This window comes from Truncatella angustata, assembly GCF_020726525.1.
Source record: "Truncatella angustata strain MPI-SDFR-AT-0073 chromosome Unknown BKA67scaffold_2, whole genome shotgun sequence".
Lineage (NCBI taxonomy): Eukaryota > Fungi > Ascomycota > Sordariomycetes > Amphisphaeriales > Sporocadaceae > Truncatella > Truncatella angustata.
Window position 1 is genome coordinate 4,215,950 of NW_025763382.1, and position 25,917 is coordinate 4,241,866.

The 25,917-nt window shown below is 50.3% G+C and overlaps 6 protein-coding genes across 6 annotated transcripts; 4 read left to right on the forward strand and 2 right to left on the reverse strand.

The window, feature by feature from the left end:
* Nucleotides 1-134: 134 nt before the first annotated feature.
* BKA67DRAFT_532692 (uncharacterized protein) lies at nucleotides 135-2,196 on the reverse strand (the record flags this gene model as incomplete). Its single annotated transcript, XM_046099570.1, has 6 exons — nucleotides 135-244; nucleotides 297-503; nucleotides 557-878; nucleotides 927-1,243; nucleotides 1,320-1,458; nucleotides 1,516-2,196. 6 exons carry the CDS (start codon nucleotides 2,194-2,196, stop codon nucleotides 135-137), a joined length of 1,776 nt encoding a protein of 591 aa, XP_045961718.1.
* Nucleotides 2,197-6,753: 4,557 nt separating this feature from the next.
* BKA67DRAFT_189846 (uncharacterized protein) lies at nucleotides 6,754-10,630 on the forward strand. The gene is made up of 3 exons (XM_046095345.1): nucleotides 6,754-6,948; nucleotides 7,303-8,495; nucleotides 8,586-10,630. Exons 1-3 carry the CDS (start codon nucleotides 6,939-6,941, stop codon nucleotides 10,299-10,301), a joined length of 2,919 nt encoding a protein of 972 aa, XP_045961719.1. The 5' UTR covers nucleotides 6,754-6,938; the 3' UTR covers nucleotides 10,302-10,630.
* Nucleotides 10,631-12,119: 1,489 nt separating this feature from the next.
* Nucleotides 12,120-16,275, forward strand: BKA67DRAFT_189867 (uncharacterized protein). Its single transcript, XM_046095346.1, has 4 exons — nucleotides 12,120-12,331; nucleotides 12,398-13,095; nucleotides 13,150-13,437; nucleotides 13,491-16,275. The coding sequence occupies exons 1-4, from the start codon at nucleotides 12,301-12,303 to the stop codon at nucleotides 16,119-16,121; spliced, it is 3,648 nt and encodes a 1,215-aa protein (XP_045961720.1). The 5' UTR covers nucleotides 12,120-12,300; the 3' UTR covers nucleotides 16,122-16,275.
* Nucleotides 16,276-18,769: 2,494 nt separating this feature from the next.
* BKA67DRAFT_655755 (uncharacterized protein) lies at nucleotides 18,770-20,652 on the forward strand (the record flags this gene model as incomplete). The annotated part of the gene is made up of 3 exons (XM_046106817.1): nucleotides 18,770-20,084; nucleotides 20,147-20,293; nucleotides 20,354-20,652. The coding sequence occupies 3 exons, from the start codon at nucleotides 18,770-18,772 to the stop codon at nucleotides 20,650-20,652; spliced, it is 1,761 nt and encodes a 586-aa protein (XP_045961721.1).
* A 2,340-nt stretch (nucleotides 20,653-22,992) lies between these two features.
* On the reverse strand, nucleotides 22,993-24,233 carry BKA67DRAFT_655756 (ribosomal L29 protein-domain-containing protein; the record flags this gene model as incomplete). Its single annotated transcript, XM_046106818.1, has 5 exons — nucleotides 22,993-23,001; nucleotides 23,068-23,293; nucleotides 23,422-23,561; nucleotides 23,798-23,873; nucleotides 24,139-24,233. The coding sequence occupies 5 exons, from the start codon at nucleotides 24,231-24,233 to the stop codon at nucleotides 22,993-22,995; spliced, it is 546 nt and encodes a 181-aa protein (XP_045961722.1).
* Nucleotides 24,234-25,146: 913 nt separating this feature from the next.
* On the forward strand, nucleotides 25,147-25,891 carry BKA67DRAFT_655757 (vesicle transport V-SNARE protein; the record flags this gene model as incomplete). Its single annotated transcript, XM_046106819.1, has 2 exons — nucleotides 25,147-25,212; nucleotides 25,274-25,891. 2 exons carry the CDS (start codon nucleotides 25,147-25,149, stop codon nucleotides 25,889-25,891), a joined length of 684 nt encoding a protein of 227 aa, XP_045961723.1.
* Between the last annotated feature and the right edge of the window lie 26 nt (nucleotides 25,892-25,917).

Consider the following 25,917-nt stretch of genomic DNA (forward strand, 5'->3'; position numbering starts at 1 on the left):
AATCATGCGATATTGACACCGGCGGTTTTCCAGTCTCACCAACCAGACAAAAGAAAAAATCAAAAGTAACCTTGGTCGCTACTTCTGAACATATCCACTCAAGAACCTAAGTCGATATCGCGTTCTTGATCACTTTATTTTGTCGTCTTCTGGCGCTTCGCCGTTTGACCCTTCTTGGGACTTCGGCCACGCAAACTCAAAAGAAGTTTGTCCAGGAGGTCGGGTCTGTGTTCGACGCTTTCAACTAGACGTCTATCAATACTACCACAACACAAAACCCTACACATGATACTTACAGAATTCATCTCGGTGTCTTTCGAGGAGTGGGAGACAGTTGTTCATGAAGCGTCGCGCGGTTTGCACAGCATCGGTGCCCGGGACTTCTAAGTCGAAGGCCAATGGCTTCTTTCCAAATGATGCGACTTCACATATCACGACAAGTGCCGAGAACAACCTTACGGATAGTTTTCGTAATTGACATGCGCTTCGATAATATGCATGACCTGTTCGAGCCAGTCAGTTTGACAATCATAAGTTTAGCAAAACACATGCTTACTTGGCGGAATATTACTGGCTGCCATTGTCTTTCCGAATATATCTCGATACATCAGGATCAGTTGCATGACTGATACCCATAGGCCCATTCGGTCCTGTTCGTTGACTTTGGCCCCATTCATCCAAAGGGACTTGTCGAGCAACGCAAAAACCTCTCCTTCTAGCCGCTTAAGGCCGAATTTGGCAAGGTTTCTCAAACCTGTCTGCAAAGCTTTTGGAAGCACGCGTACAGGCGTAGAAGGGTTCTCAAGAAATACGAAGTCCTTTTGACTCCAAACTTTGTACAAGCATCGCATTTTGTGAACCTTCCGAAGAAGATCATGCTGGGATAGGTGAGCATAGCATTGCAGCAGCCAAGAATGTGTGCCTACCTGTGGCAAATTTGTTGACTGTTTTGCATATTTCAAGACGAAGAGGTCCAAGGCAGACTGAAAGTCGGTGATTCCGACACTATTCATGTGGTGCTCGGCCCAATCCTGAAGCTTGCTGCCGTCGGGCTGTTCATCGATGTTCAGCTTGTAGTTATTGGATTCTCGTTCGTTTCCAGCGAGACGACCATCCTTCAAGACAGTTTGAAGCAACAACGCCTGCCGAACATCGGTGTTGGATCGGAAGAAAACGCGAATGTCGTTGATAAAATCGACCGGGGTTGGTCGACATACCACGGGTTGACGATTCGCTTCAGTTTCTACTTCTCGTAAGCCACGTCTCATTTCATTCGGCTGTGGTGTTTCCGTCCGCCAGCGAGAAAGATCTTAGCTTACTTGAGATTTGAGGGAACAACAACTGGTTGTCCGCAAAAGGATTTCGGAAGCATATTTGTTGACCAGTAATGCCCTCCAGCCAGAGACTCGGTTTCGATGCCCTATCAGCACACGTCCCGCAGACTTCGTGATCGTCACACTAATTCAGACGTTAGATCCTTTGATCTAAGAAACACAAACCGCATAAAATACATACTTTGACTTTGCGGATGCGACAGCAAATGCAAGCTCCTAATGCTCGCACGTCTGCTACTTCATCTCCATTCTTCAGAGGTCCAACACGCTTGCCTCGAGACAATCGGGAGCTGTTTGGCGGGCCATTTCTGTCACTGCTGGACCGAGGGCTAGACGGTGGAGACGGTAGTGAGCTTTCTCTGGTAGACCTTATAAGGCCTGGTCTAGCCACCAATACGTGTTGGACGGCAGTGCTCAAAGAAATTTGTGAAACATAATCTGCCTTGGGCCGAAGCTCTCGTTGGGGGAAGGTGTAGCTGTCATCAGCTCTCCTAGCCTCTTTAAGCTTGTCCTTGTGCTGTGTACGATCTTCTACCTCCCTAGGTGATGGAGGAGCACCGCCTTTCTCTGATGGCGGCGGAGTTGTCGCCGAGGTGAGTCCAGGCATAGAAGAATCTTCAGACTTGGTACCAGATTGTGCTTTTTCGACTTGGTCGGTCCCCCACAAAGCCCAATCGAAGAAATCTTCACAAATGCTCTCGTCGCCAGGTTCACTAACTTCTAAACTATAAAGAAGAGAAGAGGGACTGGGAAGATTGAAACTAACGGCACCCGGATCCTGGAGGAGCCGGGGCTTTTGTACCTGTCGAATGACATGCTGGACTTGCTCGACGAGCTGGGGTAGGTTCCCGTGGTTACCCATTCTTATGGTGCGTGCGTATAAGTCACTGGTCATATGTACCTTGTTTCTGTCTAACCCAAGTACAACCGAATCAGCAGACGTCAGGCGCAGATAGAGCGGGTCTCGTATTTTGAGTGGGGGAAATTAGACGATAAACTGTCTTATTCAGGTGAAGGGCAAGCAATGAAGGTATTCCAGACCTGTGATACTGGACTCGAAGATGTAGAGACCCCATGGTTGCTCATCCGCGAACACTCCCCGGGGCGTATAGCAGTGTGAAAGCTCATTGGCGAGATAGTATGGAGCTAGTATTCAATTGACGAATAGCATACCCTGCTTTCACCGAAAACCGTCGTAGCACAATAATCGGCTCTTCACTGGTCGAGTCATGTGACAAGCGGCCAGTTCTGAGGCCCCGTTCTCTGTATGCACAGCATTTTGGGGGCCAGGACACCGGAGCCTCTCAACTGCTATGTGGTCGGGCGCAAGGCTGTGAATTAAGTCTATATAATGCTATAGAACTATAGACTGAACGTTAGTTACAGTGTTCATGAGATATAGATTCAGACAATTTCACCCAAATAGGCAACGGGTTGGGAGCCTATCAGGGAGCCTGCATCTACAAGGTTACAAGGAAGCAAATTATTGGAAAGTATTAGCGGCAAAACAACTGAGACCTGACCAGTCAGCGCCAATAGCATCACCACCTTCCCTTGGGCATCGACGACCGTACGCCTGCATATACATGATACTGACGAACCTTTTCTATTTCTTTGCTCATCAAACATACCCAGGGGTCGACGCAGAGGATCAATTGATATGGGTACGCCGTGGGTTCTGCCTTGATTATGATCGGACCCGCCATTCAACTCACCGACTGCAGCGCACACACCTTCCTTGTCAGATTACCCTTTTCGGTATATGCCAAATATGCTGATTGGCTCGTAGGCAAACAATACGGGTCAAAATATGCAACCTTTTATGTCAAAATAACCCGGTCACTGGTGGGGGTTATCGTGTGGTGAGAGTTCTTGATATAACTTTTGCAGGGGTCAGCGATGAAGGACTAGCTCGAATGTTTATCCACGAGGTGATCTGATGTGCGCGAGTATAAACGGTTTGGTGGGATTTCCGATTACGTGTTCGAGGTTCGGCCTTTTGTTGTTCCGCCTAGATTTCGACACTTCTAATGATCAACACATAATTGTACGGCGAGAAGAGACTAACCACTGTGTGCTGTTCAATGTACGTGTGTAGGTCGTCGTCAGTATTTTGTGGACTTTTCTTCTAATGAGTAGAACGAGCAATGATAGAATGTTTAGTGTTAAAATATAAAAAAGGGTATTACGCATATCCTGGAATCTCTGGACATTTCACGCGCTTTCAAAGCAGGCGCCGGGGTCACGTACGTCCAGCACCCCACTGAATAGATGTTCTGATCGGATGAGAGAATCGTTGGGAAGAGATGATGTAGTAAGTAATGTAAGCTCGGGCGTCCATAGAACAAAAGTGTCGAAGAAATCAGTCGTATTTTGCTAGAACCCACACTTTACAGCTGATTGATCCAAGTATTGGTTTCAACGCCTGCTGGTAGCTAAATTCATAGTGAACCATGCCACGCTGCAATCATATGTATGAACAGAGAACAGAAAAATATGCTGCTGGTCATGAGATGGTGGTGCGACGCCGCCGGATACCACTAGGTCTGGAGGACTCAACTGCCAGATACTGCAATTGATGATGCCGAATATGCCAGATATATGTCCCAACACACACTTTGTTATACCGCATAAAGGTTAATATTATAGTATACCACTGAGATGCCGAACCAACAAGTATCGCTTTACTATACACAGGCGTTTTCCGTCAGTTTATATATACCTCGAATATGGCTAGAATTCCCAGTCGTGGCCTTTTAGGTGCTCATTCCAAGTAGGCCGTATTCTAAAAACCAAGCAGATATCGTGCAAGAATTTTATATACCGCCGTGTTTGTTTGGTCATGGAACATAAAGAAACAAGAATAGAAACCAAATAATGAATACAGGAATTGAACGGCACGGGAACACAACCCACAAACCAAATTGTGATACAATGCATAACGGATCCGGGTACTCATAATACTAGGTATTGCACTGTCAGGAAGGTATTTGTGTGTACATACAGCAGTGGATCTCAACATGGCGAACCCCTCCCAGAGGCACGACTCAGCTAATCGAACAAACACAGCGGTAACCGATTCGGTAGAACACGGAATCAGAGCTGAGAACTGGCGCTGGGTAGGGTCTCCAGGAAGGCTCAAATTATATAGAAGCAAAGTTCAATTTTGAATATGGTCAAATAAGTGTTACTACGCGTCAGGGTGGAGTAATTGCAGCAGTGACCACTGACGCAGACGATTGGTTTACGTAGCTGGTATTCGTAATACAGCAGCATAGCATGGAATGTGTGGGCTTTGACGCGGCCTGCAAAGGGCAACCGTATTTCTACCATCTGCAAACGAGTTGAGGGACAGAGTTGTGCTCTATGCAATCCCGGAAATCTCGGTGTAACACGACAGGTCGTACGATATTGTTTCTAATCACTTTGATAATATAGTAGCATTATCACATGGGCGATACGGTCCTACTAGAAAGAAAAAGAATAAAGAAAACAAGAAGAATAGTACTAGTGTACTGTACCTTTAGTGAATTGGAGTTTTGTTACGTCGAGATCGGGATGACCTGCTACATTAATGTGCTTCACTGCTCTCCTACATATATCCTACACAGCTGGCTCGCAGCCAGGTTCTGTAGCTACCCATGCAGGTAATTCACAGGAGAGCCAATCATATCTCGGACAATGTCCTCCAGCGTCTCGACCACCCGGACATTATGGCTATATGTTTGTGCTATGTACTGGATCCCCTACAGTAGGTGGGCTTTTTTGTCGCTCCCGAAGCCGGCGCCGAGGAGAAGCAGCACGAGTCTAAGTAACAAATCCATCCGCTAGGCAGCCTTGACAGGTATGTTAGCCCTAGGTTAGACTAAAGGATGACGAAAAATTTTCTGGCACAGGCAGTTTGAGTATTATACAGTGGCGTGTAGTACTAAACAGCGTGGAGGGTGGCTGTGTTACCTCCTCCTTTCAGCCCTATGAAGCGTCGTGTCGGCGACAATAGCGAGGATAGTTTACCACCTCTGATGCGTCGCCACGCTCACTCAAACGATTGGCCAGGTACTACTTTGTGCGAAGAACGTAAAGAATGCGAATGAAACCCGCGCCAAAACTTCTGGCCGTCAGCACTAGTGATATGTAGGATATTCAGAGAGCCTTAAGTTAGTAGCAGATAGCTATATGTACAGAGAGCAGCGATGCGAGAGGCGGGAGGCGGCCGATTTGGGCGCAGACTAGAAATTTCAACCTCCTCAGGTTTCAGTATGGGGCGGAGTGGATGGCAATAGTGTTCATGAATTGGCCGAGATATCGCTATTTACTCAACACAAGGACAATCTACCATCAGAGGATACAGAATGAGTCAGCGGGACCTTACGGGCTGCAACTTGTACCACGCGGAATGAACGAGTTCTCAGTGCCGAGACGCATATGCGCGAATGGCGCTGGCTCTGGTCCGTATGTATTCCGTACTGCTGGGTTGTGCAGTTGAGTTTTGTAAGGTTAAAACAGTTGAGGCTAATAATAGCCCTGTGCAGCTCTTCGGAGGACCCCTAACGCCACGTTAGGCCAGCTAATTCCTCAGCTCTGGCAGTAGCGTTTGTAGCCCGGTTTCCTTGGACAAGGGCGGGGTTTTGACTTGTTAAGAGCAATTTTGCTGGATTGTGACGGTGCTGTATTTTGAAATGAAGTTTTGAGTAAATTGTGATGGTCAGATTCGGGGCAATTTCGCGCTGTCATAATCCGATATTTGTTGGTCGTCTTGATCGCCCTGAGACGACCAGGGTAAAGTGAAGCAATGGAGAGGGAGAGAAAGGAAATGGCCTTGGCCCAGTACCCCGGGATTATTCCTTTCGGTTCTGCCCCTGTCTGTACTTGGCGAATGACGCATTGCGAACATGTTGCATGTGGCCGTGGCTCGACAGGATTGCGTCGTTGGCTCTGAACCTGAACCTGAACCTGAATCTGTCGGCAGGTCTTTGCCAATTGGACGGCTCTTCAATCCCGGCCGTGTTACATTGTGCAGAGGGCACTCTCACTCACCCACGTATTCGGGTTGGTTTGCATTTACAGTAAACCGGCTGCTTGCATTTGCATGGTGGGCACACAGTGGGCTGGGCTGGGTCAGGAACGATTGCCTCATGTCCGGGGTCGTCAGGTGCTCTACCGTTTCTAGAAAGATTAAAGACTTCCATGCATACCGCTCACTATACCCGGTCCCTCAGACCTATCCAATTTAGTTATCAACTCCAACTTTTATGAAAATCACCCACAGCAATATCATCTCAGTGGTTACTCAGTTAAGCTTGTCCCATATTGCCCACTTCTTGCCGCAGCGCCCGAGATCGCATCGCCCAGTCCTAGTACATCTCCACTGCCAATTTTTGCTGCTTGCGCGTCACAAGCATCTGCACATAACCATTAAAGCACGAAACCGTTGTGTGGAGACAACGTCACCAGCTAAAAGGTGGTTGAGACCAAGGATCATCCATCGAAACCCACACGAGTCGTGGGCTTAGCGAGGGGAGGCTTGCGCAGCCCTCTATTTCTCGAACTTTGTTACTTGTAAGTTCAAGAACTCAGGTCAGGGGTTCATTGCAACAAGCAAAGATGGCTTCAAGTAAGTCAAATCGTGCCAGCAGTGGCCGTAGTTCTATTCCTGCCTCCCTTTCTTCCTCTTTGTACTCGGAGAACACGACGGCCGAACGGGACCCAACTGCGGAGAGCCCTCGCATCACCGAGGAAAAGACAGGCACGCCGACAATAGAGTTGTCCCCCAGCGAGCTGGAAACTTCACATCAGCCTGACGGTGCCAAATCGGCGTCTACCTTATCTCCCGACGTCGCAAACACAACTGGCCAAATGGCCAGTACTGGGCCAGTGCTCATGCCTCCGCGACCCGAAGTCTCGCGGAGGAGATCCACACTGAGTCGGCTGTCATCGTTTTTTCCGTCACTGATCAGTCCGACCTCAGACTCGAGCTTCAACCGAAAAGCATCGCAAACGGATTCACCCGTCAAAGAGAAGCACTCAACCATGTCCGAATGGGAGGCTCAACTCCGAAGTAGATTCGAATCGCCCAGTACCGATAAACTAACACTGGGAGGATCTTTGGGCTCGGAAGAGCAGAGCGGGCACAAGAAGAAGTCCTCCCAGGACAATGTAAAGACGGGTAAGTTGAGGAAGGCCCAGGCTCCACCGCCTCTCCCGAAAGTGCCAGCACCACCAGTGCCTTCCAATGCGTCTGAGAGACCTATCACCCCTAGTGATCCAGGGTTCTACTTCACGGAGACGAGACCATCTCCGAAGTTGGCAGAACCCCCGCTGTCTCCGAGACGCAGAAGTAACTCTTTACATCATGGGCCGACCTCTCCACCCGCGCAGGCCACTGCTCTGGCGCCTTCGCCCACAGAGCTGCGGCAGAGAAGTTCCTCCGCACAACCACCTAACGGCAGACTGGAACCAGGCACTCCCGTTCGACCAACACCCGTAGCAACCGCCGTCGATTCACGGCCAGGATCGAGCAATGGCAGCCAGAGTCCCACTCGGGAAGTCGAAAAGCGTGGTAGACTTCGACGATCTTGGTTTCCAGGAACGAGGTCTCGCTCCAACTCTACGGATGTGAGAGGCGGACAAGGCTCAGGAGCTTGGACATTGGGTCAAACGAAGGCAGACTACAACACATCTTTTCTCGAGAAGGGAGAACGCGTACCCGAGCTCTGGAATGAAAGTGGCAACGTCTTGGTCTACTTGCATCCGAAGGCTAGTGGGAAGGGGCCTTCTTTTAAGGTTATGCAGTTCGTTACCGACTATTCGCTCAATTTCCAAGACCTAGTTGAAGCCGAAGCCAATTCATCGCCGGGTGCTGGGCGGCCGCGCAGCACAAGCTTCACAGGTCGTAACAGCCTGTCGACAACCGACGCTGAACGACGAGACGAGGAACCACCATCACCTCCGGAGAGTGAGACCCTCGGCGAATCAAAGCTGTACTTGGCCAGTATTCTGGAAGGACAACTGCAGCCTGGCAATGGCCCGCAACCAGACTTGGATCGCTTGCTTGCGATTCGTAACATGTTCGCCCTTTTGACGGGACAGCCTTTGGTTGGGAACAAGGAACAGCCGACCATATTCGCAGTTCTCATGAAGGTTGCCGGTCTACTGGCAGAGGTGAGCACATCCATGAGAGACTTTTCTCTTGCCGAAAACACTCCCAAGAGAATACTGTTTGGAAGATGCAGGTACTAACATGGGTTTTAGTTCGAGTTCACTAGTGTAGACGGCACTACTTTTGGAGACTCAGTGGATATGAGCTTCGGATTCTTCATGGAAGGTTTGGCTGTAGCCGATGTGCGAAATTCCAGAGAGAAGACACTGGAGGCACTCATTCTTGGCGAACGCATGAAATCATGGGACCTTTACAACGAAGCCTTTTCTCACGCCGTAGGAAAGTACCCTGCCTTGCGCGACTTGAGCTCTCCTCTTTGGGAACAGGTATCAGCACCTACACGGCAAAGACTAGAGCGCGGACACCTAGAGCTCCTAAATCGTCAGAACAATGTCAACAATCGCCTTGAAAACTTTGAGTTTCCAGCACTGTTTTCCGGCATAGCCAGCTCGGCGACACAGTACAAGACCGTGAAGTTTGGCAGATGGAGGTCTTCCTTCAATCGAATGCGGTCATTCGTCCTCGGTTATTACAAATCCAGTTTTGGTAGCTGGCCGCCGAAAGCACGAAGCAAGAAGAACCCATTTACAGAGAGCGGGTTAAACCGACAAGTCCTGAAGATCTTGTACTCTGATCTCTGCGCATTGTACGACCTTATTGTCGACCGGCACTCTTTAACACCGCGGTCAATGGACTCGGACCAGATGGAGGAGGACGAGAATGACCCAATGTCGGCATTGCGCAGGATCCTCACTGAATTTGATCTTTCTTCGCCCCCTGTCCTACCCCCTATACCATATGACGTGCCCACATTACCGGATTTCAAATCGGTTCAAGAGAACTATCACGATCTACCAGCCAAGGAGCAGAGAAAATTGGATAGCAACTACAAGGAGCATGAGTTCCTCTTGATTCTCAGCAAATCGTACGACTTTGAGACTTTGAGGCTCAAGCTTCCTTTCATCGAACATTTCAAGGATTTCGAGGAGAAAGAAGCCAAGGGCAAGCCCATCAGCGAAATTGCGGATCAGCGAATCGGATACTGGATTTTCCTCTACGTTGTTATTCAGTCTTTGCCGATGTTGGTGGTCGACGCTCCGGGACTCCATTTCACTGAGGGCGTGGAGTATTTCCTGTGTCAACCGCCACGGGGTCAGCCGCCGTGGATGGGCGATGATGCAGAACCGCGCAAGAGGTGGTACGAGGTCTCGGGCGGTGCAGGTTACGTTGAGTTGAGTGAGGATACCGTCGAGTTTTCTATCGAGGGTATATACCACAGGAGCCATTGCTGGGTTGCTGCGAAACAGTGGGAGGCCGGCATGGCAGGCCCTATGGCGGAGCCCTTGGAGCTACCTCCACTAGAAGCACCACAGTCTGTCTTTACTGATAATGACCCGGGCGTCTCTATGATCGAGCGAAGTGAGTCGCCCACAACCCTAGCACCGGGGGTTGCGTTAAGGCCCAGGGGCTCATCCCCTGCTGGCAGACCGGGCTACCGGTCAAGCGTCGCTCTTGGACTCGAGCCAGTGTCCATGCCCGGTGAAGACACGCGGCGCGGAAGCGTGCGTACGTCGCGTGTCTTCAGTGGGCGGGACGGCTCTGTTGGCCCCCGGCCAGTAAGTGCCATGATGGCACGAAGTAGATCCTCCGGCAATATCCATGGCGTGGGGCCCGCACCCGGCTTTGCCAGTCCAGATTCAGGAACAAGCTCTCGGCAGGACTCCCTGCAAGCCGGTACTAGCACTTTTGACGATATCCTCAAGGACGTTGAAAGTAAGCCAAAAAAGAAGAAGGGTTTCTTCGGTTGAATCTTGTTCTACGAGATGACATGATCACGAGACTTGACGCATAAAGAACAGAAAAGCGAAAATACGGTAGAAGAGTCGGTTGATTGGGGTTCTATCCTTTCCCTTTTCCATTTTCCACATCTGCTTTTGTTTCATTTTATACATATATTCTGGTTTGAATGTATGATTACCATAGCATTGTAGTACCGTGTGGGAACACCGACATGGCACTTTTGTGTAGCAAGCAAGTTTGCATATAGATGCGTAGCATGGCAGAGTCTGACGGCTGTTGCTTGAAATTAATGTCTTTTTTCCAAAGGTCGAATCTGAACTGACTGTGACAATGATGTTGTAATGTCTTTTAATTTCACATTCACTTGTTCTACATGTCAAAAGTCCGGGATCTTGGTGTGTGAATTGTAATAGTGAGTCTATACAGTAGGAGAAACGCAACAAGAACAAGGGGGGGTGGGGGTTGATGTTCGGATTCTAGGGCTATGCAGTTTGTGTACAACATTCGAATTCAGGGTTCAAGTTCGGTGAAGATTGATGTCTTTTTCTTCTTTTCTTTTTTCTTTTTGGTTATTGGAGTCTTCTGTACCAAGTCTCCAGCTTTGCCGCGGTGAGCCCCTGACAAGCATGGCCATCATGCGACAATGCATGCGATCTTCCTTCCAAGTTTGACTAGCAATGCAGCAGAGAACAAGGGGGATCAATGATACTGTCATTGACGTCGAACATATGGATTCTTATAGGCAGACCACGGCCGCGGAAGGATGAGACGTCGTTGCTTTTTGCCATGTCGCTTGCAAGCCCGTAACGGTGCAGACTAGGTCGCTTGCATGCAGTGCAACGTCGGACAAGACATAGCTGGACGTTTATGGTTTTCTCATCTCGAGACAAGACAGGCAAACGGGTCATATAGCTTGGGGAAGTTTGACGGCGGTACTTGGAAATCGAACACTGGCGTATGTGTCGCGAACGACTTGCGTTAGGACCGTGTACGGGAAATGTATACAAGGTGATGCCGTCCCAGATGCCCGGAATGTGTGGTCGGTCGACTGAGCTGGAGAGAAGTCATTAACGTTAACCTAGTCACTTACAGTACCTGCAATCCCTTTTCCCGACGGTGTTACGACTGGACAGTGGGCAGGGGGCGTCAGGAAAAGCTGTGTCCGCCCTGAGGCTCTACCGAAAAAGGCCTGGCGGTCGGTGGAGATGACGGTGAACAGCCGACAAGTTGCTCTACGACCAATCGTCGACCAGATCCTACCTCCCTGTCGGTGCCTCTGGCCCCGCTCCCCCCCACCGCCGTTCGAGAGGCAAAGCAAGCACCCTGGCACCAGACCTCTCCGCGTCCATTACCTTAACGTTAGACCTTGCAGCGTGCATGCCGCCTGAGCGAGACGTGAGACGTGACACCTCGTTCGCCCAACTAAAATAATTTTGGGAGAGATGACATCGGTCGACTTTGAGGCCTTGTGATATGGTGAACGCCTTCTCGAGTCGTCCCTTCCCCTTCCGCGCCCACATGACCTTTGCACCTCTGCCTCTCCCTATATAGTCGTATAGTCCTACAACCCTCGGTCATTGCTACTGTAATATATTTCTTTGCCTCTGCCTTTGCCTTGTCTTGCCTCGGAGGATGCGCATGCATCGCAACTACTGGTACCTGTAGTCCCGTCGCAGCTTTTCTATTTGTAAACGCGACGCCGCAACCCCGGCAACGACAACCCCCCACCGAAACTGCCTTGCGATCCAGCTTCTGCCTAGCGATCCAGCTTCTGCCTACGTTGCCGACCACCTTTCTTTCGGATGGCTTCAATTGAAGAACGGGAGGTTATTTGTGTGATTTTCGTCTGATCTGTTCAGTTACCGGCTGCCGGAATCCGATCTCCGCAGTCGGTATCCCATCTCTGCCTATCCTGACGCCTCCCTTCTGTATCCAACCTGGTTACCATCTCTGGCCGAAGTCTTCCCTCGAATCGTCTCGGCTCAAGGGCCACCCAGTCCTGGCCCGATGGCTTCTCAGGAAGATTCGACACAACTAGGTTCGCCACAAAGTCCCAGCTGTTTTTGGTCTCCCCTGACAAGCCTCTAACCGCGATTGTTCGCAGCAACTCAGAACACAGTTGACCCAAGACGACTCGGCCAACAGAACTCGGGGTTTTCCGACAAAGACATAGCAGACATCGTATGCATGTTATACCCGCGAACCGAGAATGCCAGGCGAGAAGTCGAAGGCCTCGCCGACATACTAAGCCCACATATCGCCGGCAGGTACGCAGCTGATGCCGTCAGGACCGACCCCCGGCGCGAAGACGGTCCCGGCGAGTTTGGGAGGGCCCGCGCCGTAGGAGACCATGCCATTGTCTTGAGGCTGTCGGCGAACGCGAGGTCTCCGAACCTGGGCTTCACCTTCGGCCGTAACTCATCCCGATGTGATATATGCTTCCATAACGACCCTCTGCGGCGGCTGAGCAACATCCATTTTCGCATCTACATCAACAATCATGGGGTCGTCATGTTGGAAGACACTTCAACGAATGGCACGATTGTGGATGATGTAATGCTCAAGAAGAAGAGAGACGGACGAGACGGACAGCTGAGCCAAACAAAAAGAACACTAGAGAGCGGCACAAACGTCAAGATTCTCATGCACGAGAATGCGCAAGACATGGAATTCATCGTGCGAATGCCGCATCGGGAAGGATCTCTTGAGCTCGAATACCAGAAGAATCTCAGGGAATACTTCCGGAAGCAAGGCAAAGAGCTTGACCTGGACCGTACTATAGGTCCCGGACCAAGCGGCCCTGTGAGTTATTTCTCTTGCTTGCCGTACCGCAAGTTCATTGCTGACTAGCGACAGGTGAACCTCTTTCCGCCCCCATTCAAAAATGATCGGGACGGCCCCGAGACTGAGCCACTTGATCCGCCAGCCGCCTATCGACATCCTCGGGAATTTCGTGGTGGCGAACGGTACAACCGCGTCGGTCAGATCGGCAAAGGCGCATTTGCGGTCGTGTACAAGGTGACAGATAGGTACACTGGTATGCCATATGCTGCCAAAGAGCTCGACAAGCGCAAGTTCATGAAAAACGGTGTCCTCGACCAGAAAGTGGAAAACGAGATGAAAATAATGCAACGAGTTTCTCATGTAAGCGATCTGTCTCGCTTGCAATTGTCGTGGCTTGGACTAAATAACCACAGGAAAACATTGTGCAATACATCGAGCACTTTGATTGGGACATGCATCAATTCATCATCATCATGGAGTACGTCCCAGGAGGTGATTTGGGGAAGCTCGTCGCGACCAAGGGAATGCTTAGAGAAACGTACGTGAAGATTATGGCTCGGCAATTGATCGATGCCCTGGGATATCTGCATGACAACAGCATCACACACCGAGATGTGAAGCCGGACAACATCTTGATTTCGTCTCTGGATCCGTTCGTTGTCAAACTAACAGATTTTGGCCTCTCTAAAATGATCGACACGGAGCAAACATTCCTCAAAACTTTCTGTGGCACATTACTATACTGTGCCCCTGAAGTTTACTCCGAATATGGCACATACGACGAGAAGGGTCGCAGGCTTCGTCAACAGAGTCGCCGGCCCCCTACTCGAGAACGATATGATCATGCCGTTGACGTTTGGTCCCTCGGCGGCGTGCTCTTCTATGCTTTGACTGGTCACCCACCTTTTCCTGTGAGGAACGGTACAAGCTATACAGAGCTTCTCCATCACATCATGACCCAGCCGCTTGTCGTAGCCCCCCTGATGGACGAAAACGTTTCTACGGATGGTATTGACTTTCTCAGACGGATGATTGACAACCGGCCTGAGACACGAGCGACAATCGCCGAACTGCAGAGCCACCCTTGGCTGGAAAGCCCTGATGTGGAATCTGCCGATGAAATATCCGATGACGGATTGGAGCAGGGAGCATCTCAGCTTAGTCTAAATGACAGAGCGCAACGACGACAGCATGAGTCCATTGGTGACATTGGTTCCAGCGCTCTTCTAGACCCGGAACCTGATTCGTCCATGGAGTTGGAGGAAGACAAGGAGAATTATACCTTTGGCCAGCCTCCACCAGATCGGTTTTGGGGCGAGGTCAACAACTCGGCTATTGGAAGCTCTGGTGCTATCCATGAATCCCGGATGAATGTACCATTACCCGGAGAAAGTGGAGAAAGCCTTGGAGAAACTGATATCCAAGAACACGAAATCCACGACAGCTTCGATTCTGATGACCTGTCAACTCCTCGACAAAAGCGAAGATCGCAGAACACATATCGGCTGGCTATATCAACCGACTCCACAATCGACGAGAGTGCATACCATGCCAATCAAGCTATTGGCTCTCAGAGCTTAGGTGGCGATTCTGCAATTTTGGAAAACCTTAACATGAAATCTTTAGCGCGCACCACATCCGGCTTGCGTTCTGAGATGGGTGATTTAAACACGAGCAAGCGCAAGCCTACCTATGATACAAGCGACGAACTCGAGAGTGTCTCAGCGAACATGAAGCCGTCCTTCAAAAGACTCAAGTCCAATGGAGATGATTTGTCAGATGACGAAGACGACGACGAATACACTCTCCTTGCCAAAATTCCGCCGGCGGCCAAAAGTGACTCTGGCCGCCTCATTGACTATCCTGTGGACAAACGAACATTCTGGGATGCCGCAGACAAGCAGACGTGGCATTTGAACTATCCCGAAATGACACATTCACAGCACAATGCATTCAAGGCCGCCGCTGAGGAACGTAACGAAGACTTTGGCGCAGGGAACACGCCGTTATGGGAGGTTGCTATGCGTTGGTTTCCACCGACCAACAGCAGGACAGAGGCAGATGCTTCTTTGCAAGAGACTCGGCCTCTCCTGCGTCGGGATGACCGGCCCTTGGGCGAAATCACTGAATGGGACATGCCCCCGACAGCTCCACCACCACAATCGGAAGATGATGGCCAGGACTCACTGCCTGATACTCTGCCTCCCGAGACGCAATGGCCCCCGCCATTGATGGTCCAATCAACCTCGAAGACAGTCGTTGCTCGGTTCACCTCCCCACCAGGGTCTTTGGTCAGGAGCATTTCGATTCCTATTACGGATCCCGTCGTGTCATGGGGTAGATCAGCCGATAATACTATCAAATATCCACAGGCAATGGAGAGCAAGGTCCCAAAGCACGCCTTCAAGATGGCTTTGTGGAGAGAGGGATACACCGGATCCTCAAGCGACTTTAGACCATGGGACCGTAAGCGATCAACTAGTACTACGCGCACCTCTCCTGAACCCGAGTCGTATGCATTCTTCATTTCGACCAAGGCTACAAACGGGTTGCGCATCAATAACGTGCCCCTGTATTCGCACGATCCTAAGAACGCCAAGTCTCCCTCTAAAGAATGGGTACAGCTTTACCACGGTGATACCGTCGTTTTCTGGGGTCTGGATAATGTCAATAACCAGGCTAAGCTTACCTTTGAGTGTTTTTGGGGCGCGTCTTCGGTATTGAGGCCTATGGATGAGCATCCTGTTTGTGTCTCTGAGCTCATGGCAAGAAAGCTTGACAATACTTGGACCAAGGGCGAGAGGACACTCATGTATGACAGAACCAAAGAGGAGGCGAACCGCGATTGGCAGCATCGCATGCAACACATGGCGCGTGAGCAGGAGCGTAGCAAGAAGTTTGAAGTCAAATGTGCCGAAGCAGCTAGGATCCTAGCTCTGCGCAATAGCAGACAAGCTTCACCAATGTCTGCCCCGCCCGTCATGGGTAGGCTCGTGCCGAAGTTTCGACAAGACAGCCCGGCGGCGTACACCACACAGCGCTGACGAGACAACCTCGACCTGGCGTTTGTATTGCCGTTCTTTTATCTTTTTATTGTCCATTCACTGTTACTGGCTCGACGATATCGTGAGAGCATCAAAGAATCTGGATTCATTGGTGAGAGTGGCGCATATCAATTACTACGAAAATCGGTTTGGTGAAGGCGGCGTTCAATGGACCATAGAATATGAAGGTTATGACGTTATTCGAGATGGGAACTGTGTGTGCTGGGAGCTACGGAACAAATGGAGATACAGTGCTGGAATTGATAAGGGATCAGTCAAATTTGCTGCTAGAACATTAAAACTACATTTATCTTGGAGCTCGGAGCGATTTAGAATGAGACGAGTCTTCACTAGAAAGAGAGGAATTAGTCGAGCAACAAAGAAACAAAACAAAAACAAAATTTAACGACAGTAATACAACCTGGACTGCCCATGGTGTATTTTTAATATCTTATCTTCGGATTGAGATTTGCTTGCAAGAAATGGTGCGCCATGTGACTTTGATGGCTTACGTGCACACTAGACTACAGAATATCTGCATGGCCCAAGGAAACAGCTAACCTTGACCACTGTCCCCATGGGCTTTCCAAGTGGACAAATGAACCTTAATTGGTTTTTAGAAGGATGTAAAAGGTGGTGTACAATTCAGTGTGCAAAAATGGTATCCAGCAGCAATCTGTGTTTGTGTCTGTGGGAGGGCACGCGCTGTCAGCCTGGACGAGTATGGGGAGCAGAGGATTAGCAAGGGGACTCTAGCTACTACAAAAAACAGAGTCAAGGCGATCCTAGCCCGGTATCTAGTTGCTTCACGATACTACTGAGGTTGGCAATGTCTGTCCTCAAAACTAACAAGCCTAGGCGGTACATGGTTTCGTTATAACACAGTTGACAGATCAATGTCATTTTCAGGTGTTGGGAAACTAGGACCTGTCACTAGTTATGTAGTGGATGAGCATTATGGGAGAAAATGGTATGGATCTCGGTATATCAGCAGCTTGATTTCATGTGTGCAAGAAGCTGTCAATACGGTCTCGTAAGAAAACGTAACATGTTGTTTTGTTCAGTTTCTATATCAAGGTTCTAGACTAGTCGTCCTTCACCAAAAGGCGGATTGTCTGTGGCTTCCAAAAGGGACGGCAAGAACTGAGAGCTTGAAGACCGTGTAAAGGAGACGCCAACGGATATCATCATACTGATATCGCTTGGAGCCTCCCGGAGTGAACATGGATGTTCAAGAACTGGTTGTTATGAGTGTCTTTCTGTTGTGACGGTTCGTATCGAATCATGGGCCGTCGCGAAATATTCTAACTTGGTGTACAGATCCATAGAGCTAGGACAATCACGTCACGAGAGATGAAATAAGTTCACACTAACGTATAGTAAACCTCATGCGACCTTCCACTTTGAGCAGCACACCAAGCCCATTTGGAGAAGGTTATACGGTTTTGATATGTTGCAATCAAGGTCGAAGGCAGTCTCTGTATGGGCCGCAGATTGGCATGTTGACAGTGCCAAGATGCTCGGCGTCCTGAATAGTCTGGCAAGGCTCCCAGCCAGTAACATGAATGACTAGAACATCAGTATAACATCATGGTAATCGACAGAAGAATACGGATATAGGCTGTTGGGTAGCAAAAGATATATCATCAATGACAATGACCATGACCATACTGTAGGCGTAACGTATCAAGCGGAATTATACGCAATCCACACAGATGCATGATTAAGGAAGGTGCCAGACCTCCAAACCTACCGAGTCCCAGATGCAGGGGGCAAATAGACAGACAAAAGGAAGATAGGACTGATGTCTGAGAACATGGTCAAAATGCGGCCGTTGCAAGGGTGGTCTATGCCGAATAAACAACACTCACGATGGAGGGGCCAGCTGGCGGACAACTGGCTCCGAAGCGCCAACCACCAAGTTATTTCCAAAAACGGCGACTTCTGACACCTTGATGGCCAATGTCCACACCATCCTGGGGCCGGAGCCCATTGTACCATCAAAATCAACCACTCGTTGAGCCGCAATATCCAAGCGTGCATCGCTCGTTACCGGCTTAGCGGCTCAGTTCAGGACATTATTCGTCTCGGTGTCATAGTTTAAGGCCCAAGTAAGGCTGGCGCGAGTGACTGACGGGGTTGTCGTGATGCCTCCCGAGTTGAGGTGGCCATCAAGGTTCTCAAGCATTGAAAACGTGCCAATGCTTGCGCCCGGTGGCACATGAACCACTACATTCATTCGGCGATCTTTCCTGGGCCATCGAGACCCAGAAGAACCCCTCAGTCTCACTTTATCAGGCTAAGCAAAGCAAAATCCAGTTCTGCGCAACGGGTACCCGAAAATTCCCTTGAGGCTGATAAACTTTGTGTCTCCCAATCTCGTGGCTATTTGCCCGACCCGACCTTGTTCCAGAGTGACGTTTCGATTCGTCTGGGGTCATACATCCATTTCACCTATTGTGCGCGGGCCAACTAAGCAATCCTGCGGTGCTGCTGCTTGGATTTCCCAAGAGACGAATAGAGTGGACTTGCGTCGCTGTCTACTCTTCAGCCAGGATAGGGCCCGTGGGACTTGAAACCCAAGGCGACTCTCGACTTGTCATCCATATGGTCCCTCAAGGTCGGTAGTGGTAGTCCATCTATAAAAAATGGACGGCCCGGTCGATCACAATGGCCACTCACATCTTGGGTACGACAGCTTGACAGCGGTTAATTCCGTGGATAAATACCTACACTCAGGGACTGGCAGTCACAGCCACAGTCACGATTCTACCTGTCATGATGCTGCGGATTTTGGTAGTGATTTCCTAGCTGCTTTCGCCTTCGACAACACCGTGGAACCTTCTACTCTGCAGGTGTCCCACACCTCGCACGACGACTCTTGTGTGGACCAATGTCCTGGCAGTTACAACGCTCAAGGTCTTCCACGAGGCACATTCCCAGCAGCACCACATCCCCGGCAACGGTTCACGACATCATTGTGCTCATTTCCTTACGTGACCGAAGCACCATTCCTGCAACCGCCTGCACAACACTTCCATCAAGCACACGCTTACTTTCCCGTTGACTCGGAGTTCAAGTTTCCTGTCAACCATGCCGCAAGATACATGAATCACCCGCTTAATAATGGCCAGCACTACTCTACCCCTCTCAATGCTCCCGGCATTTGCACCATGTCCCAATGCGATGTCGTCAACGATTGCGTTTCGGGAGATTGCAGGTCAGTAATGACCTGCTCTGAGGGAGCATGTTGTACCGATCCCAGCTGCGCTGATGCGAGCTGTGAGGATCTCTGCGATGGAGATGTCATATGCCATGGTGAAGCTTGCGCTGATCTGGGGGACACTTGCGATGATACTCTATGTTTAACCAGCCCACCGTCGGCGTCAGCTTTTGACTCCATGGGTTGGACCCAAGACTTTGGCGGTGATTGGAACTTTCATCAATATCCGGGACATGGTCCCTTTTCTCACAATCCGGCCTGCAACCACACAATTGCAGAACATGATGTCGCGATAACATTGCGACATCTGAAGGATCCAGCAGCTCCCTCGCAGCAGCAGCAGCAGCATCATGCTTTCCTCGGATCATTCGACAGTGATCAGTTCATCCATGGAGATACCGAAGTTGCGTCGACAATAGAAACTCCAACCCTAACGGCCGATCATGCCACAAGTCCCATGTCTCACAGGCCTAGTCTTTCTTCCTCTGGTTCCAAAGATGCATCAGGACAGCACGTGTGCCGTTGGCTCGTTAAAAGCAAGGGAGACATCCATGCCCATATATGCGGTGAAACGTTCCAGTGTAATGAAGACCTTCATACACATCTAGGAAAAGACCACGTGGGACAGATGTCTAGCAAGACAAAATACATATGCTTATGGGAGGGATGTTCTCGCAAAGACGATCAAGTCTTCGCTTCGCGCAACAAGCTTCGGCGTCATATTTCCACTCATACCTCATGTAAGTTCTTGCCTTCCACGATGGAAGCGATAGTGTTTGCCTTGCTGACTGGCCCCTCTCAGTCAAACCGTTCAAGTGTCCGCACTGCAAAGAGAGTTTCTCAGCGCAGCAGGCATTGGACCAGCATATTCGCATCCACACTGGGGAGAGGCCATACAAGTGTGACTACGCCGGTTGCGATAAAGCGTTCAAGCAAAAGAGCGCCCTTAGTGAGTTCATCTTGTTGTGATCATGCCCTTAGTTTTGGACCAATGCTAACGTCTCCTCAGCTATGCACAAGCGCACCCACACAGGCGAGAAGCCACTAACCTGTGAGATTTGCGGCAAGTCGTTTTGCGAATCGTCGAACCTATCGAAGCATCGAAAGATCCACAACGCGGACTACAAGTTCAAGTGCACGCATTGTCCGAGATCATTCATCCGTGTTGACCAACTTCGGCGGCACCAACAGAAGCATGATCGAGAGAAGGAGAAGGGCAAGGGTCGTGTTCTAGAGCCTTCGATACCGGAAGATGATCTTGAGGCCGACTGTCTACATATCGTCAACGAACAGTTTCTCGATGTATGAGTTCCCACAGAACTGAGTACTTTACTAAGAGAAGCCCGACCCAAATCTGTACATATTCGCATGGTTGCTTGCGGTCCAACGAGGCGTCTCGTATCCCCATCTCCTTCCATACTTGGCTGATTTCGCGTCGTCAGGCAAAGCGGCATATATTCTTCTGACAGAACCCTCCCGGTCTCAGCACGTCAACTTGCATTTCCGAGATTTTGACAGACCCCATGATAATAAGATTACTGTCGAGTCAGAAAAGCTGCTTCAAATGGCGCCAGCGCATGGACCGAGGGTTTTTCAACTTATAAGCTCACTATGACCCGGAGCGCTCCCGCCGACTACCCAACGGCGATATTCTTGCTTGCCATATTGTCGCCTCGAAATAGCAAGCAGCATCGTCGGGGCTGTCGGAATGGGCAACACAGTGCTGCCGTCTGAATTGATCTCGAAGCTACAACTCTGCAGATGTGATCAACTTACTCAAACAAGAAAGAAAGAAAAAGGCAAATAGAAAAAAACCGAAGCGCCCGGCGGTGTTTACAAATGACATACGCAATAATATTGAGCATAGGAGCAAGCAACAGCATGACATATTTTCATGATACCCTAGTGGAACAAAACTTTCAGGAAGGCCAGGTATTGTGGTCAAGGGCGGAAATGGCGTGTTAGGTGGTCTAAGTCATTGGCGTTTTCTTTTCCTTGTTTTTTTCTTCTTCCATTTTTCTATTCATGTTTGCATGCGGAGTTTCGAGGGCTCCTGGTGTTCCGAGGGAAAACGAATGAGTGCACGATGATAGACATCAAGCATGGACATGATCATACATGGTGATTTGGTCGGTCAGTGTCAGATGGGCCACATAGGGTCTGATCGATCTAGCGAACATCAACGATATATATTTCAGAATCCCCTTTTCTTAGACTTTCAACGACATGCTGCAAATGTGTAGAAGAAACCCGCGAAACATTCACCCTCTTACAAAGCGACGACATGAGATAGTATCGAGGCGAGCAGAACATTCTATAGCCGTGTATGTCTACCGACTGCCCAGCTCAGAGTCAAATGGTATCGGGCTAGTCCACTTCCCCCAGTGCTCACCGCATAGGTGACTTCCTGCTACTTATCTAAGCTCGCCACATGTATTTGCCCGAGGTTCAGCCCCCCCTGTGCCGTGGCTTTAGAACATAATGGCGTCTAGAATACACCACCAATGTACAGGTAAATCGCCCAAGGAGGTGATGTGTCGTCAGCACCGAACTACAGCTCTTCGTCACCAAATCTGTAAGCGTGTATGTTTGCGAACGGACTGCTACATCAAGGCAACTGTCCGATGCGTGGTGCTTTTCCGTAGGGTTGTCTCCATTCTGGCAAGAAGTACCAGAGAACATGTGCTCGTTCCGCCAAAAGGCGATCAGCAAAACGCGAGACTCTGTACGTTCCACTGCGAAGCATGCCGTGATGGAGATGTGGGAAACGCCAGGTCTAACGTGGGAAAAGGTTGTGCTAGACTAGCTCCAAGTAGCGGGAGCCCTATCTTGGGCAGAATCTTCATACATCTATCTGATGGGGACGAAAAGCCTGGAAATGAGGTTCGTGTCAAACTTGTTCCCCGGTGGGCGTGGAGGGTGAGCAGCTGGAGAGGAAGGCTTCCCTTTTTGCGACCTTCACCAGAGACCGCACGATCCATGCTGGGATTCCGAATCACCATCACCGCACTGGACGACTCGAAAAGACGGTTGGTGCGGGAAGACAAGCTCGTTCATTCCACATGTAGATAAGCATGGTAAGGCAGGGAGGGGAGAAACGACTCGGAGTACCACGAATTCCAACCAGTTGATCGCCGCCGGGGGCCCGTGTTTTTTTTTTTTTTTTTTTTTTTTTTTTTGGTTGCAATACCACGAAGAGTTACGCCTTGTTCTCTAACATCTTTACGTAGGATGGATGTAGTCACCGGTCTTGAATGTGGGGTCCCAAGGCAGAGCTGCATGTTAGAGTTGATTCAATAGAGCCACAGCGAGGCAGTCCTACAAAGCCATTGCGCGTTCATGTCTCAACAGACATGATAGCTCCTTTCACGTCCCAGAGCGTCTCCGATCACCGTGGCCGAGCAGGACGTATCGTGATGTGATTCGTAACGCAACGTGTGCGATTCATTGACAGCTACATTTGGCTGTATAGAATGACCTCGTAAACACCATGACCATTGATGAACCGAAAAGCCGTTGATGCCATGCAAAGTCAGAAGATTCCCTTTTTCATCTTTTTTAGGAACCGTTGCCGCGCCTCATCTACATCCAGCCAGCCATGAAACATTCCCTTCGCCCTCCCCAAGTTCACAAACAAACAAAGCCAGTTTAGTTGGCCTGTGATTTGGTTAGCACTCGGCGGCGTTGGCCGGAGGGGGAGTTTAGGGAGGTGTTGATGCGTACCTTGACAGCGTACTTGCGTTGAGGGAAGTGGGTGCTGTGCTTCTTCGTCTTCTCAAGAACCTGGCCGGCCTCGGCAGGAGACAAGCGTCTTCGGATTGCGCGAGTCTGCTTGGGGCGCAAATCCAAGGGCAAGTACTTCTTGTTCTTGTAGAAGAGGCGGAGCTGGGAGCGCTGCTTGAGGTTGATGACGGTGAGAACGCGGGCGATGGACTTGCGGATGTCGTGGCTGTTGTGGAGGGTGTTAGCATCCAAGTGCACTCATTCAGTCGAGGCCGGGATCAGGCCGGGTCGGTCTGGTTCGCTCCTAGCCCGAGCCCGAACAGGAGAAAGCGAAGTTCGGACATGTAGACGTACATTCTGTTCAACTTGGCACCGGAGGAGTTGATCTTCTGGATTCTGAGCTGACCAAGGTCGGTCTTGAGCTCGCCCAACTGCTTGAGCAGATCCTCCTTGCTCTTGCCCCAGAGGGCTCCGGCCTTGACCTTCGAGGTGGACTGTTGGTAGGACATGATTAGCCTCAGGAACACAGTTTGTCTGCTCGAAATTGACCGCGGTGATGGGAATTGTAGGCGGTATCGGGGTCTGGAAGAGAGGATTGAATGAACTGTCGTGTGGTGTGGCGTGATCTGATCGGTGCAGTGATGCGAATTGGAGCTTGACGATGGATTCAATCCGGGGGCGGCTGGGCGTCGTATCGATTCAAGGGCAGCAATGGCAGCAATGAACTTACCATCTTGATTCTTCGGTTGGCGGCGTAGACGGTGAAGATTGTCGGTTCGTAGGATGTGCTGAAGGCGTCGCTTACACTCGAGATTCTCAGTTCTGAAGCGCGGGACAGTTGTCGACAAGCTAAAATTTCCCTGTCAGTAATTTTCGACCCTTAGGGTTGATTTTCTTGTTTCTGTGGGTTGGCATCCAGAAGGTGGCCCGTGCGCGCTGAGGCAGAGAGACGCAGTGCACGGTGGAAACTTGCAACCGTTGTCCGATTGGCCAGACTATGCTCCCTTTTCCCCCAAGCGGACTTGGACTTGGCCCGGGACATGGAATGCAAGTAACGGGGCCATGACTTACTCAGGGTCAACGTTGTACTTCACGCAAACCTCTACCAGCATCAGCCAGGCATCGCTGTCACGGTCAGGGTTCCAGAGATCAGGACCAGAAGACATGGCGACATAGCTGGGCGGGTGTAGATGGGATCTTGGAGAAAGGATGGTGCGGATACCAGAGGATGCAGTAAAACGATTCTTGAGCAAAACGAATTCTTTCATATGACGGGAATGTGATTCACTGGCTAGTTAGTATAAGTCGTCGGGTACCTGGACGGCCAATCGCCCTGCGACTTCCCACTTATGCATCTTACGGGGCGCATCAGATGACAACAACAGAACTGCCACTGATGCACCGCACGAGTTACATGGACAGTCCAGTTGTACTGCTCTGATAATCCATTTCCAAAGACACCTATTCTCATGTTGTGCTTTGCCTATGCAGGTAAAAGCAGCAGTAAATATTTCGCGGTCCGTATGCACAATGGCCCACGTTCGACTGCAGAGCATCAGCTACGACGTCAAACGGCTACAGCCGCCTCAGCTGCAGCACATGCCAAGACCTGTTATCACCGTGGCTGTGATCACCTTGTAGCGCTACGTAACCCGTAACCCGCAACCTGCATGCCGCATGCCGAGCTACCCATGAGAAGATGGGAATCACTGCCATGATCATGTCATTGACCATTGACGACGACGACCATTAACAGAACTACAAGCCATATAGTTGAAATCAATCATAAATTATCTTAGCCTGAGGCAAGCCACAGAGACAAAAAGAAATAAAACTGCAGTTGAAACTGAAATTCCTTGTCTTCAAGCTTCTTTTCATCCAATCCAGACCTCTCTCCCGTCCGTCAGGTCGAGTCTAGTCTTGCCAGATCAACACCTTTCTTCTTGCCAACCATTCGAGCTTGTATTACGACAAGAGGCTGCCTACCATTGCACTCTAGCACCCTGGAGGTCAAGCATCAGCACGCCCGGAGATCCAAGATCTTGTTTCACAGACAGTGCATCACATCCGGCCACCACCATGGCAGCAACAGGAAACCAGGGCTGGGCTCAACTGCGCCAACAAGCCCGCAGTTTAGAATCACAGGTACGTTCGAGCGGCTTGTCCTCCCCCCCAGCTGAAGCCAAGCCCTGACCTCTAATACCAGACCGATACTCTGTTCCATACATATTCACAATTCGCACAACTCTCAGCCATACCGCCGAAGCCCACCCCAGAGGAAAGGGAGACAGAGGCAAAACTGGAGGACCTGCTATCGAAACGAGAGACCGTCATCGCACAGCTGACCCGCCTGCTCGACTCGGAAGCCACCCTGACTTCCTCCGCCCTGAAACAGAACAACCTCTCCTTGCTGCGTGAGAAGCTCGCCGAGCACCGTCGTGATTTGCGCCGCATCAAATCTTCCATCTCCGAGGCCCGAGATCGCGCCAACCTGCTGAGCAACGTGCGCTCCGACATCGATGCGTACCGCGCCAGCAACCCCGAGGCTGCCGAGGCCGACTACATGCTCGAGGAGCGCAACAGGGTCGACAACAGCCACAACATGGTCGACAGCGTGCTGTCCCAGGCCTATGCGACCCAGGAGAACTTCGCGCTGCAGAGGGAGACGCTGGCCAACATCAACAGGAGGATCACCATGGCCGCCAGCCAAGTGCCCGGCTTGAATACCTTGATCGGCAAGATCTCTGCCAGGAAGCGCAGGGACGGAATCATCATGGGCAGTTTCGTTGCCTTCTGCTTCCTGGTCTTCTGGTGGTTCTTGTAGTATGGTTGGAGGGGCATTAAGCAGAA

What these genes read in the sequence shown, in the direction of transcription:
- BKA67DRAFT_189846 (XM_046095345.1), top strand. An exon ending in TTGCCGGTCTACTGGCAGAG is followed by an intron (nt 8,496 to 8,585) that starts GTGAGCACATCC and finishes CATGGGTTTTAG; the next exon opens with TTCGAGTTCACTAGTGTAGA.
- BKA67DRAFT_189867 (XM_046095346.1), top strand. Translation starts at nt 12,301, where the DNA reads ATGGCTTCTCAGGAAGATTCGACACAACTAG. An exon ending in GGAAGATTCGACACAACTAG is followed by an intron (nt 12,332 to 12,397) that starts GTTCGCCACAAA and finishes GATTGTTCGCAG; the next exon opens with CAACTCAGAACACAGTTGAC. An exon ending in GTCCCGGACCAAGCGGCCCT is followed by an intron (nt 13,096 to 13,149) that starts GTGAGTTATTTC and finishes GACTAGCGACAG; the next exon opens with GTGAACCTCTTTCCGCCCCC.